The sequence below is a fragment of the Aotus nancymaae genome, unplaced genomic scaffold (assembly GCF_030222135.1).
Source record: "Aotus nancymaae isolate 86718 unplaced genomic scaffold, 86718_ANA_hifiasm-v0.15.2.pri h1tg000016l, whole genome shotgun sequence".
NCBI classification, from domain to species: Eukaryota; Metazoa; Chordata; class Mammalia; order Primates; family Aotidae; genus Aotus; species Aotus nancymaae.
In genome coordinates this window covers 62,453,886-62,468,705 of record NW_026988428.1, presented here as the reverse complement: position 1 = coordinate 62,468,705, position 14,820 = coordinate 62,453,886, and the positions used below count along the sequence as shown (strand labels likewise).

The following is a 14,820-nucleotide window of genomic DNA, read 5'->3' as shown; positions in this document are numbered from 1 at the left end:
CCCCGGCGCCCCTCCCCCACCCGGTGGGGCTCTGGACCCGCCGCGCACGAGCCCGCGGCCGCTTCCCCCGCTCGGAGCAAGGAGGTAGGCTGCGGCGGTGAGCGGCAGCTGCGCGGCCATGGGCGCGCCGGTGTCGCCCTAGGGCGGGAGCAGAGACTGCAGCCGGAGCGGTGGCGGCAGCCTCCACAGAAAGCCTTTTCGGGCGGCGGCGGCGGCGGCCACTGCAGCAGCGCGGCCGGGATGAGCGGGAGCGGCGCGACGCCCGGCCCGGGCTCGGGCTCGGGCTCCTCCCCGGCCGCCTGCCGCTTCGCGCACTACTTCGTGCTGTGCGGGATCGACGCGGACAGCGGGCTGGAGCCTGACGAGCTGGCGGGTAAGGCCAGGGCTGCGGCGGCGCGGGGTCCCCTCAGGGGCGCGGGGGACGCGCGGGAGGCGGCGTGCGGGCTCCAGACAAAGTCAGCTCCCGGCGGCGCCCCCCGTCGCTCTCTGGCCGAACGGGCGCTCGGGCGCGATTTAATGACATTGTTATTTATTCCGCATGCGGGCTGTGCGGCTGCGCCCACCCGGGGCTTTCGCCTCCGGGCCCTGGGTTATTAATAACTGGCGCGGGGGTGGCCCCAAGGGCACGGCCCCTTCGCCCGTAGCCGCACGCGGAGGCGGCCTGTGACGACTCACCGGGCGTGCGGGCTGCCCCCCGGCCGCGGCGCCTGCCTCCCACCCGCCTGCCTCCCCACCCCGGCCGCGAAGTTTCGGCCCCGCACGTGACGCCGCTCTTGGGCTTCTTCGGGGGAGGGGGAGTCGGACCCGACTCGGCTCCAGCTGCGGTTAGCATCCGCGGAGTCGCCGGTGGCGGTGCGAGCGAGCGCGGGGCTGGCTGGGGCCGGTCGGACTTCATTCTGGACTCTTTCCTCTGCGCCGCCTCCGGCTCTGCGATGCCGGCCAAGTCACCTTTTAGAATCTTGTGGATTTGGTCGCGTCTGGGGAGGTGGCGGGGACCTTTGGACGCTCGGGACCTAGCACCGCGCTATGTTGACACTGCCTACACTGTTCTCGAGTTTAAACTCAGTTGGGTGCACCGTGTGTTAGTGACTGGTTTTCCCAGAGGGGCACGGGTCCCTTCTCTTGACTCGTTTGATGGCGCAGTGCGGGGCTATGCTGGGGAAAGGACGCCAGGAAAAGGGGCCGTTAAAGGGCGATGCGGGGCGGGGGGCGGTGGAGTGCGCAGTGTCGGGAGCAGGCCGGGGAGAAACCACTGATTTCATTTTTCACGCCTGTTCTTTTCTGCCTCCCTCCGCGGGATCTGAATCTTGATTTGTTGTTGTCGTTAAATGGGTGAGACAAGTGACATCTACTGCCTCAACTTTGTGTCAGTGCTAAGAAGACTTAGGTCATAGCCTTTCAGAACATCTTCCTTTGGACCAATAATTTCTTATTGATTGCACCAACGTGAATTTTTCACTTTCCCTTTGGTGGGGGTGGGGGGAGCTGGGAAGAATACATTAGATAATAAACAATAGTAAACAAAACTGTTAAGCCTTAAAATAACAGTCCCCACCAACCCACGTCTTAGCTTTTTCTTAGCTTCACAGCAAAACATTTTTTTTTTCATATTCTTTGGAGGTAGAAACACAAAACATTTTCAACAAAAATTGTAAGTCTAGTTTTAGTTAAAATTTTGGAGAGAATAGGGTACCAGGTTTTTCTGTATGTGTAATTATGTAATTACATTGTTCCTTCAACTAAGATTTCATGTACATGTTAAGAATGGCTTTGTTAAAGGATATGAAGAAAAAGTCTGCAGAAAGATTTGGAGAGATTCCTCTCTTGAGATTGGTGAAGGAATATTCTTATTTTTTAGACTCCTTTATTCCCTAAACATCCTGAACATTTGTGGCACCAGGGTCACTTGGAGGCCTTCTGTCAGTGATGACTGATGAAAGGAAAAAAGCCTGTATTTTTTCTTCTCCGTTTGCCTACTGAAGCTAAAACAGTACCTTTTAGGTGTGACCTAGGACTCTTTAGGCACAGTGCGAATAACGTTAACAAAAGCAAAAATTAGATTATAATGCATTTTTAAGAAACAAACTATGATATCTCTTTTTGCAAAACTGTGTGAATGTGGGTGATTGGGATTTCTGCTTCTCACAATATTTAATGTATTCAGGTAATAATGTATTTTGCCTGGTAGTATTTCAGTATCATTCATCCAACAAATAGTTTTGAAAGTGTCTATCTGTAGTCTGTTTTTTAGGCACTGGGGACAGCTGTGAAGAAAGCAGTCAGAAATCCCTGCCATCATGGGATTTCTACGTTCTAGTGTAAACAGATAATGAAAATACAATTATCCCCTCGTATCCATGGGGGATGGATTTTAGAGTGTCCCCCACACCAAAATCCTCGGATGCTCAAGTCTCTTATAATAAAATAGTGTTGTATTTGTATATAACGTATGAACATTTTCCTGTATATTTTGTCATCTCTAGATTACTTATAATACCTATTACATTGTAATGTTATGTAAATAGTTGTTATACTGTATTGTTTAGGAAATAATGACAAGAAAAAAGTCTGTACATGTTCAGTACAGATACAACCATTGTAGGCCTAACTACATTTTCAATCTGTGCTTGGTTGAATCTGTGGATGCAGATTCCACGTAGAGTGCCTACTGTATATAGGTCTCCAGATGTTAATAAGTGCTATGAGGAAAAATAAAGTAGGGGAGTGGATTTAGGGACATGCCAGCAGAGTGGTGGGATGGTGGGGTTGTGATTTTAAATAAGATGGTTAGGGAAGGCCTCACAGAGAGGGTGGCATTTGAACAGAGCCTTGAAGGAGGTGAGGAAGTAGGCCAAATGGATCACCTAGGGACACAGCATTGCAGGCTGTGACAGCAGGTGACAAAACACATTCTTTTTTTCCACCCCTGAAAAAATTGCAGGTACAAACACCCTGAGTGGGACAGTCCCTAGTTTGTGCTGGTAACAGCAAGGAGTCCAGTATGGCTGGAGCTGAGGGAGAGGGAGAGTAGTAGGTAAGATCAAAGAGAAAGGGCAGAAGAGATTGTATAGGGCCTCATGCAGTAGTTAGGCTTTTAACTCTGAGATGGGAAAGCACTGGAAGGTTTTGGGCAGAGTAATGACAAGATCTGATGTACCTTCTAAAAGCTATTGTGCCTGACATGTTGGGTAGACTATAAAAGGGGAGGGGTAGAGACAAGAGACAAGTTAGGGAACTCTTTTAGTATTTGAGGTGAGGGGCTGGGCGCGGTGGCTCACACTTGTAATCCTAGCACTTTGGAAGGCTGAGGCAGGTGGATCACTTGAGGTCAGGAGTCCAAGACCAGTGCCTGGCCAACATGGTGAAATATCATCTCTACTAAAAATACAAAAATTAGCCGGGTATGGTGGCACGTGCCACCACAGTTACTCGAAGGCTGAAGCAGGAAAGTCACTTGAATCCAGGAGGTGGAGGTTGCAGTAAGCTGAGATCACCCCACTGCACTCCAGCCTGGGTAATAGAGGGAGACTGTCTGAAAAAAAAAAAAAAAAAGTATTTAAGGTAAGAGATGCTGTTGGCTTGGTGAAGTGTCAGGAAGGACTATTCTAGATAGATGTTGAAGGTAGAGCCAACAATATTTGCTGATAACTTGTATGGATATTTAGGAATTCTATGAATATGGTTCAAAGAAAGTGATCAAAGATGACTCCAAGATTTTTGGACTGAACAACTGTAAGTTTCTCTCCTGAAATAGGAAGACTGATGGAGAATCAGGCTGGGGTTCAGTTCAGATTTGGACATACTAAGTTTGATGTGTCCATTAGACATTCATATGGAGATGTCACATAGACAAGACATCTCTCGGGAAGATCTGCACTGTAGGTATAAATTTAAAGCCATGAAATTAGATGAAATCACTTAAGGGTTGAGTGTAGATAGAAAAGAGAGGAGGACACTCAGTGATTGAGCACTGGGGTCATTCTAGCATATATAGGTGGGGAGGATGAGGAGACAGCCTAGGAGATTGAGGAGTATGGATAGTGATGTGGCAGGAAAACAGGAGAATGTGGTATCATGTTCTCTACTAAGAATTTTCTTGACTATTTCTGTAGAGAAACATTTGTGGATCATGAAACTGTTAGGCAAATTAGCCAGAAGGTAGTTTCTGTCTTGCGGCATTAATTTCAAAGTTAATGATAGTTAAGTTTCTGTTTTGCTTTGTTGGAGCTGATCTGTCTTTATCACAGTTTCTTAGCAAGTTGTCACCCTGCCTGTAGAAGGTCTTAATTGACTTTTATTAAACGTACATTCTACTAGTTGCTTCAGACTTTCTTAACATACGCATGTTCCTAGAATTCACACTCTGCAGGTGGTAGGACATTGAAATCAAAGACAGTAACAGTTAAATAGACTAAGACCTTATAATAAAAGTTATTAAGGCTTCAAATGGTTTTTAGACATTCCTAGTAAAACCCAGCTTAAACAGCAATGGAAAATCCTTTTTGCACCTCAAATATGTAGATCCCTTAATAGCTGAAAATAATCTAAATATATACTTTAAAATATATTTTAAAATGGAGGACTTAGAAACTTTATGGTGATGTCTACCTGTATATTCTGATATATTTACCTGTTGTCTTTTCTGTACCACATCTTAGTTGTTGTGTTTCTCCTACTCACTGTATATTTTTAAAATGCACTTTGTCCATAAGCAAAGCATCCTTTAAGTGTTAAAGGAGAAATGTTAAAATTTCCTTTAAATATTAAAGATCCTAAGGAAAAGGTTTCAAAGCAGGATTCTTTGTTGCATGTAGAAGAAAGGAGGTATAAATAGAGGTAAATCATGCAATTAGTTGACATCAGGGAAGGCAGACATCATTTTGAAATCTTATTTTATTTATTTTATTTTTTTTTGAGACGGAGTCTCGTTCTGTTGCCCAGGCTGGAGTGCAGTGGTACAATCTCGGCTCACTGCAACCTCTGCCTCCTGGGTTCAAGCAGTTCTGCCTCAGCCTCCGAAGTAGCTGGGACTACATGTGCATGCCGCCACACTTGGCTGATTTTTTGTATTTTAGTAGAGATTGGGTTTCACCGTGTTGCCCATGCTGATCACAAACTCTAGAGCTCAGGCAGTCTGCCTGCCTCGGCCTCCCAAAGTGTTGGGATTTACAGGCATGAGCCACTGTGCCTGGCCTGAAATCTCATTTTATAGCTCTTCTTTCCTTTAAGACCTGGCTGTAGGAATACACATGGCTTAAATTTACAGCAGCGAATCTTTTGAGCAATGGGAAAATGAAGGACATGATGAGGGCTTTATTAAGTAACATAAATATACAAGCCCTCCAAGAGAGAAGGGACTTTGTTTCATAGTGTCTTATATACAGTACACAGTGTTTAATGAGGGAATGAAGATAAGTTTACATACGAGTCTACAAATTATGTGATGACCAGAATATTCTTTTTTTTCTTGTCCTTTTTTTTTTTTTTTTGAGATGGAATCTCACTCTGTCACCCAGGCTGGAGTGCAGTGGCGTAATCTTGGCTCACTGAAACCTCCGCTTCCTGGTTTCAAGCTATTCTCCTGCCTCAGCCTCCCGAGTAGCTGGGCCTACAAGTCCACGCCTCCACGCCAGGCTAATTTTTGTATTTTTAGTAGAGATGGGGTTTCACCATGTTGGCCAGGCTAGTCTTGAATTCCTGACCTCAGGTGATCCACCAGCCTCAGCCTCTCAACGTGCTGGGATTACAGGTGTGAGCCACCACGCCTGGCCCACAGTATTTTAAAAGTGTTCCCTTGGTAGCCTGGATTCAATCCTGCTCATAATTGTTGAAGTCTGATGGATGAGATCTCTGCCATAGAATTTTGTTTAGATCTTTTCCTTAGTGTGTCTCTCTAGCTATTTTTAGCTTTGGTTGTGTTGGGTATGGTTTTCAAAAGAGCATAGAGATGGAGACCATGATCTGAATTCAAGTAAGTATAATAAAATTTAGTCAAGAATGACAGAATATCATGTCACATTCGTTCTTGAAGGGACCTTAGACATATTTACAGTGAAAAAAACTGAGGCTCAGAGATTAAGGGCCCCCTCAGGTCACATTTGGTCAGCAGTAGACACCTGACTAGTGCCTGGTGGTTCCTGTCCACTACTCCCCATAGTTATTCTATTTTTTAAGCTCAGAAAAAAGATGAGCTTGACTTATTCAACAAGCATTTCAAAACTGCCCTAATTCCAGACTGAATGTCATAGTCAAGACTGTGCTGAAGTCTGTCTTTTAAAAGCAGTGGCCAGGTGTATAGGCTTAGGGTGGGATAGAAGCTGCCCTGATCCAAATACCATTGGTACTGTGTCAGTTGTTAGCTTTGTTGACATCCTTGGCTTACAATAGATTCTTGGTAGTTTGGAAGGTCTGGCCGGGTAGCTGGGGGGCTGGGGAAGGAGTAGTAGTACAAGGATCAGCCTTCATTTTAATGAGGCCAAAGAAGATTCCAGGTGTAGTTGCTGTGTGCTGGATTGGCTGTTTGTCCCCAGACCTCACATTGAAATTTGATTTCTAATGTGTGAAGTGGGGTCTATTGGGAGATATTTGGGTTATGGGGGCAGATCCCTCGTTAATGGCTTGGTACCCTCCTGGAGGCAGTGAGTTCTCCCTCTATGAGTTCCCACGAAGCTAGTTGTTAAAAAGAGTCTAGCACCACTCCCCTACCCTTTTCATTCCTCTCTCTCACTATGTGATCTCTAATCTGTGGAGTGGAAGCAGCCTGAAGCCCTTACCAGAGGCAGATGCTGGCACCATGTCTCTTGTGTAGAACCACAAACTATTTCTTTTCTTTTTTTTTTTTTTTTTTTTTGAGATAAGGTCTCTGTTACCCAGGCTGGAGTGCAGTGATACAATCTTGGCTCATTGCAGCCTTGATCTCCTTGGGCTCAAGCAGTCCTTTACCTCAGTTTCCCTAGTACCTGGGACCACAAGCATGTGCTACCATGCTCAGCAAATTTTTGTATTTTTTGTAGAAATGGGATTTTGCCATGTTGTCCAGGCTGATCTCAAACTCCTGTGCTCAAGCAGTCCGCCCCTCTTGGCCACCCAAAGTGCTGGGATTACAGGTGGTGAGCCAGCATGCCCAGCTGAGCCATTTCTTTATAGACTGCCTAGCCTCACGTATTTCTTTATAGCAACACAAAAACAGACTAAGACACTATAGTATAATGATCACTTAATTTTGGAAATATACTGGAAATAAAACTCTTGATACTGAAATTGGCCCAAATGTGAGTGAAAATAAATTCTCTGTGATAACTCCAAGGCTCAAGCATACAGCCCATTTTTAAAGCAAGACACACCAGCATAGAGAACTGGGAAGACAAGAGAGGGCAAGAGGGTGAGACATAGTGTCTTTCAGGGAGGAGAGAAAGGGAAAGAAAAGGGGACAGGGAGAGAGAAAGGGGGTTGGAGGAAATCAGGTTGTCGCTGCTGCTGAGATGTTAAGACAAGCTGTCCTAAAATTCCTGTGCACATCCTTTTGCTTGTATTTCCGCTGTTGGTCACAGATACTCTCAAAGTAATAAAAGTAAATATCTAGAATACAGTGCATTGTTAGTCATGATTTCCATAAAGCTCCGTACAGAAGAAAACATTTTCCTTTTCTATAATTTACTGAAGAGTAGAGATGGTTCCTATACAGGATGCTTTAGGAAACATGTGCCATATGCCTGATCCTTAGCATTTTGTTTAATAATGATGTAAATTTTGTTTTTGATAAAAGCATAACTAGCTACTATATTTTGGATAATTTAATGTTAAATACTTACAGTGTGTCAGATTATGGAGTACATACATAAGTCATGGCCACTATTCTGTAAGAATCTATGATGAAATAGTAATAGTAAAATAGCATTGATATAGTGCTTTCCACATACCAGACACTGTGCTAAATTCTTGTTGGTTTTTGTTTTTGTGTTTTTGAGACAGAGTCTGGCTGGAGTACAGTGGCGTGATCTCTGCTTATTGCAACCTCCACCTCCCGAGTTTAAGTGATTCTCGTGCCTCAGCCTCCCAAGTAGCTGGGACTACAGGTGCACACCACCATGCCTGGCTAATTTTTGTATTTTCTGGTAGAGACGGGGTTTCACCATGTTGACCAGGCTGGTCTTGAACTCCTGATCTCAGGTGATCCTCCCACCTTGACCTCCCAAAGTGCTGGGATTACAGGTGTGAGCCACTGTGCCCAGCCACTGTGCTAAATTCTTTATAGGCGTTACCTCATTCAGTCCATACAACAACCTTAGGAAATAGGCATTGTTTTCCCTTTTGTACACATGAGGAAACTGAGTCTAGAGAATTTAAGTACTCTACTCCGGTTCATATAATTAAGAAACCTGGATTGAAGGTCTGTCTGACATAATTCATCTATACCCATAACCACTACATTTGCTGTCTCTAGTAACATATGCTGTGTTATACAGATTGTAAAATCTACCAGTATACAGCTCCTAAATGGGTAACCTTATTGTCAAATGAAAGTATCTTATTATTCCTCTATATGGGAAAGATATTAAAGGGGAAACGACTGGGCAGGCCTTTATGACCTGACCTAGTTTGTTTCTTCTTTGGTCAGCGCAAGTAATTTCGTTTGCATGCATTTCTTCATTTGTCAGAGAGTTAGAAGAGTATATATTTGACGATATTTTTGCTTTTGTCAATAAATATTTATAAAGATAAGGTGTTACTATGTAAATAAAGGCTTTTACTGTGAAATATGCCACTTTCAACTTTTTAAAAACGTCTTTGCTTTTCTTACTGGGTTTTATAATTTCTTAGCATAAATACTTTGTCATTAGGTGAGTTTATAGCTTTTAAAAGAAATATATGAATGCTTGTGAAACCATAGCTGTTGGTACAGTAGTCAGAAGCTGAGATTTTGGACCTGGCTTGTCACTTTGACAGCTGTAGGCATCAGTGTTCTCATCTGTCTTGAAAAGGGTTAAATGAGATTAATGATTTCTCAGCTACCGCTGTTGGGGTCTGACATTGTTTCTGAGTAAAAAAACTTAATTTACCAAAAGAAAATTAGTCCTAAATGTCATAGAACAAGAGGACTAGTACATACCACATTTATAGTCAGCCCTCCATGTCCAAGGGTTCCCTATCTGTGGATTAAACCACATTGAATTGAAAATACAGTGTTCCAAAAAATAAAAACTGTCAACAGTAGTTGCATTTGTACTGAACATGTACAGTTTTTTATTCTTGCCATTTTTCCCTAAACAATACAGCAAACAACCATTTACATAGAATTTGCATCGTATTAAGTATTATAAGTAACCTGAGATTATTTAAAGTGTATGGGAAAATGTACATATGTTATCTGTATATACTATACCATTTTATGTAAGGGGTTGGAGCATCCTGGGAGTCTTGGGACCAGTGCCCCACAGATACTGAGGGATAACTATACCATATGAGGACTGATTAAGTAATTACAAAATCAGCCACCAGGAAAGGGAGAAAATCAATTATTGTATACAGTTCCCTTTCCAGGAAAGCTACAATTTTTAATAAGCATTTTGAAATGTTAGTGTCAATTAATGGACTCCCAATTATTATCTACATGGACTTTAAGGACCCGAGGGTTCCTGTTTGAAATTAACGTATTAATTTCTAGATTATTACTGTAATATGGATGATACTGGCAGCTCCCAAATAATAGTGAGATCTTAGAATAATTTTTTCTACTTAAAATTCTCTAATAACTTTTATGTTTATAATAAGGTTCAAACTTTTAAATATTTGTTTATAACAAATAAATATTATATATATATTTTTTATTTTTATTTATTTTTTTTTTTTGAGGCGGAGTTTCGCTCTTGATACCCAGGCTGGAGTGCAATGGCACGATCTCGGCTCACCGCAACCTCCGCCTCCTGGGTTCAGGCAATTCTCCTGCCTCAGCCTCCTGAGTAGCTGGGATTACAGGCACGCGCCACCGTGCCCAGCTAATTTTTTGTATTAGTAGAGACGGGGTTTCACCATGTTGACCAGGATGGTCTCGATCTCTTGACCTCGTGATCCACCCGCCTCGGCCTCCCAAAGTGCTGGGATTACAGGCTTGAGCCACCGCGCCCGGCCCTATATTTATTTATTTATAACAAGAGTGAGACAGGGTCTTGCTCTATAGCTCAGGCTGGAGGGCAGTACTGTGATCACAGGTTACTGCAGCCTCAGCCTCCCAGCTCAAGTGATCCACCTACCACAGCCTGCCAAGTAGCTGGGACTAAAGGTCTGCACCACTATGCCTGACTAATTTTTAAATTTTTTTTTATAGAGATGGGGTGTCTCTATGTTGCCCAGGGTGGTCTTAAACTCCTGGGCTCGAGGGATCCACCCATCTTGGCCTCTCAAAGTGCTGGGATTACAGGAGTGAGCCACTGTGCCTGGTCTATGTGTGGGTTTAAAAAACCCTAAAATGGGCCAGGCGCGGTGGCTCACTCCCATAATTCTAGCACTTTGGGTGGCCAAGACGGGTGGATCACTTGAAGTCAGGAGTTTGTACCATGCTCACCAATATGGTGGAACTCCGTCTCTATACAAAAATTAGCTGGGCGTGGTTGCGCTTGCCTGTAATCGCAGTTACTTGGGAGGCTGAGACACTAGAGTCGCTTGAACCCAAGATGCCAAGGTTGCAGTGAGCTGAGATCATACTACTGCCCTCGAGCCTGGGTGACAGAGGGAGACCCTGTCTCTAAAATAGAATAGAATAAAATAAAAACCCTAAAATGAAAGCTAGAATTTTCTTAAAAATGAGAAGCTTGAGATTGATGAAAAAGCAAGAGAAGGGATAAATGATTAATTTATTTTAAAAAGGTATATAACAGCTTTGTGAAGAGCTAATAAAATTTCTTTCATCTATAAAATGTATTAGCCTTTTCCTTCAGCTTTGGGCACAGTCAGCCAGGACAGTTCTCTTTGTTTTTATAAAGTTTAATCCTTTATGGTTTTTTTTCCTGTTTATAATCTTCTATTGTGCTTTACAATGCACTGTTCCACCTAAGGCTTGACTTTTTAAGATGGCATCATGTAAGAGGTCCTCTTGGCCAGAGATTTCAAAAATTTTTGGTACAAAACTGTTTTTTCCCTGTTACTTTTCTTTCCCTCCCTCCCGCTTCCTCCCTCCCTCCCTCCTTCCCTTCCTCCCTTCCTCTCTTCCTCCCTCCCTCCCTTCCTCCCTTCCTTTTTCCTTTCTTCCTTTCCTTTCCTTTCTCTTTTCCCTTTTCCTTTCCTTTTCTTTTCCTCTCCCCTCCACCCTCCTCTCTCCTTTCCTCTTTCCTTTGCTTTTTACTTCCCTTTCCCCTTTCTTTTCCTTTTCCTTTCCTTTCCTATTTCCATCTTGTCTTGTCTCTTCTGACAGAATCTTGTTCTGTCTCAAAAAAAAAAAAAAAAAAAACAGCTGGAGTGCAGTGCTGTGATCTTGGCTTACTGCAACCTGAACCTCCTGGGTTCAAGCAATTCTCCTGCCTCGTCCTCCCAAGTAGCTGGGACTACAGGCACCTGCCTCCACTCCCAGCTAATTTTTATATTTTTAGTAGAGATGGGATTTTGTCACGTTGCCCAGGCTGATCTCGAACTTCTGGCCTCATGTGATCCACCCGCATCAGCCTTACAGGGTCACCAGGCTGGGGTGCAATCTTGGTTCACTGCAATCTCCGACTCCCGGGTTCAGGCAAGTCTCCTGCCTTAGCCTCCTGAGTAGCTGGGACTACAGGTGCCCACCACCACTCCGGGTTAATTTTTGTATTTTTAGTAGAGACAGGGTTTCACCATGTTGGCCAGGCTGGCCTCAACCTCCTGACCTCAGGAGATCCACTCACCTTGGCTACCTAAAGTGCTGGGATTACAGGCATGAGCCATTGCACCTGGCCTACATTACTTTTCAAATAAAATGCCAGGAAGGCTGGCTGAGAATGAAGAGGTAAGAACTGAGAATTCTAGGAATGAAAGTGTTAGTATTTTACCTGCTGCTGAGACAGCACATCCTGAGGATAGAAGAGCATGGAGGATTGGCTTTCTCAGATTTCTGAATCTTCCCCAAGAATCCATGACTTCACTAACTTTATTCAAAATTAAATATTGTAATTATTTTTACTAACATGGGTTTCTTGGGTTACTTTTTATTTTTCTGTTAAAAACTTATGTACATCACTTGTGCAGAAAGCTAATTTTGAAATAATGCTTTATTTAAATGACTTTCAAAGATATGTGCTAGCATTAGTAAGTCAGAAGTAATCCCAGGAAGTCACCTTTATACTTTGAAACTATGAAAATGGCTAATATTTATGAGGCGTAAACTGTGGTTGGTGATTTATAAACACTAATTCTCACAATAACTTGAAAGTATTACTTTTCTTGTTTGATAGATGAGAAGGGCAGCATTGAGTGAGTTGCCCAAAGATAGGAAAGCCGGTAGCTCGGATTCCATCCCAGGCTGTCTGGCTGCAAAGGAGCGCTTTTTCTTTTTGCTCTGCCACCTCTCTGAGTCCTTCAGATCAGCCGTCCTCAACTGCTGGGTGGTGACACGTCAATGGGCCTACCATTCATGAGCTAGGTCACAAGTAATTATTAACAATAGTAGACATACTGAGATTATGGTATGGATTTTAAAATAAATGGAATGGATTCAAGGTCTTCCCTCTAATGAATCATTTTCACTTAGTTCCATTCCTGTGTGCTTTTATTGGGTGGGAGAGAGGTGGCATTATATGCATCAAACCAGTAATTGTGCGTAGCCCCATGCATAATGGGAAATCTAGTTTGTGCTATGGGTAAGCTACTGTTACTGATGAACTATGAATAGTTTCCACATATTCATAAAGCCTTTTAGAAATATCACTGCAGAAGTAGTCTGTTTGCTTTGCTTTCCTCTAGACTTGTGAACTATCTTGTGCAGTATCTGAGGACACCATGGGAGTACATTTCTCAACACCTTTGCTGATCTGGATTGTTTCTAGATACTTTTCTCAATTATACAGTGTGACAGTATTTTGGAAAGAGCATTTATAGATTATAATAAAAAATAATCCAAAAGGTGATGTGTGCTAAAAACAAATAAACAAAAATGTGATAGAGTTAATAATGTTAGGGTTGTAGAATCTTTTTTTTTTTTTTTTTTTTTTTTTTTTTTTGAGACAGGGTCCCACTTTGTCCCCCAGACTGGAGTGCAGTGGCACGATCTTGGCTCACTGCAGTCTCCACTTTCCGTGTTTAGGCAATCCTCCTGCCTCAGTCCCGTAAGTAGTTGGGACTACAGGTGTGTGCTACGGTGCCTGGCTAATTTTTGTATTTTTTTGTAGAGACAGAGTTTCACCATGCTGCCCAAGCTTCCAGCGCTCAAGCTGTCAGCCAGGCTCGACATCCTAAACTGCTTAGGATTACAGGCTTAAGCCATCACGCCCGACCCTGTAGAATTTTTTCATTCAGCCCTGCTGTGAAGACTGAACTGCTGAATCCTTAAATATAGTTAGTGGAATTTAAACTGTAAAACCTAGTTTAAAGGTAGTTTTAAGTTTAAGTATTTTTAAATTTAAATTTATATTTATAGATTCCCAGAGACCTTCTGATGAAAATCCACTTAATTTTGCTTAATTTTTTCCTGTCCATGCCTGGAGAATCCAGGTTTCTGCTTTGCAGACTATATTTTCTTGCACCTCCCTTCTCTTCTCGTTTTCTGGTACAACATACTTTGTCATTTATTTAAACAGGAAATTATCCTATGGTTTGAGAAAGTGTTGGTGTAGAAGTGATAATGTAAATTAAGTAAATTTCTGATAATCTTAATTCCTCAGTACAGCTTGGCACAAGATTGCTCATAGACCAGACTTTTGTACTTTTTTCTCTAACCCCTTCTTAAAAGATCACCCTTATTTTCATCTTGGTCCTCATGACGCCACCTCCTATTGCTCTTTTGGTTGTCCCTTTTTGATAAAAACCTGTAGAAGAATAAATATTCTTTTGACAAAAAAGTTCTTGTGTCATCATGTAAAACTTTATAGAGAAATTTTTTTTTTTTTTTAAGAAATAAGGTCTCACTCTGCTGCCCAGACTGGAATGCAGTGATGTGATCATAGCTCACTGCAGGCTTGATCTCCCAAACTCCTGGGCTCTAGTGATCCTCCTGCCTCAACCTCCTGAGAAGCTGAGACCACAGCTGTGCACCACCATGCCCAGCTAATTAAAACAATTTTTTTTTGTAGAGATGGGTTCTTGCTTCATTGCTCAGGCTGGTCTCAAACTCCTGGCTTCAAGTAATCCTCCCTCCTCAGCCTACAGAAGTGCTGGAATTACAGGTGTGAGCCACCATGCCTGGCTTGAAAAAACTCTTTCACATGTCTGTCTGAATCCTCCAGTTAACCTTCATTTCTAGCAGAAGCTTTTCTTTTCTTTCTCTCTTTTGTCTTTTTCTTTCTTTCATTATTATTATTTTTTTTTTTGAGATGGTATGTCTCTCTGTCTCCTAGGCTGGAGTGCAGTGGCATGATCACGGCTTACTGCAACGTCTGTCTCCCAGGTTCAAGCATTTCTCCTGTCTCAGCCTCCTGATTAGCTGGGATTACAGGTGCCCGCCACCACACTTGGCTAATTTTTGTATTTTTTAGTAGAGACGGAGTTTGACCTTGTTGGCTATGCTGGTCTGAAACTTCTGACCTCAAATGATCCACCCCCTTGGCCTCTTAAATGCTGGGATGACAGGCGTGAGTCACTGTGTCTGGCCTCATTCTTCTTTTTTGCGGGGAACAGAGTCTTGCTCTGTCACATGGGCTGGAGTAC

General features: G+C 43.0%; 1 protein-coding gene across 3 annotated transcripts in view; it reads left to right on the top strand.

Annotated features, from left to right (window-relative positions):
• The first annotated feature begins 240 nt into the window (after positions 1–240).
• DENND5B (DENN domain containing 5B) overlaps positions 241–14,820 on the top strand; it is a 209,301-nt gene continuing 194,721 nt past the window's right edge. For all 3 annotated transcript variants that reach the window (XM_064377434.1, XM_064377433.1, XM_064377435.1), the window contains exon 1: positions 241–373. In XM_064377434.1, the coding sequence (XP_064233504.1) occupies positions 241–373 (133 nt within the window). The remainder of the gene's footprint in view (positions 374–14,820) is intronic.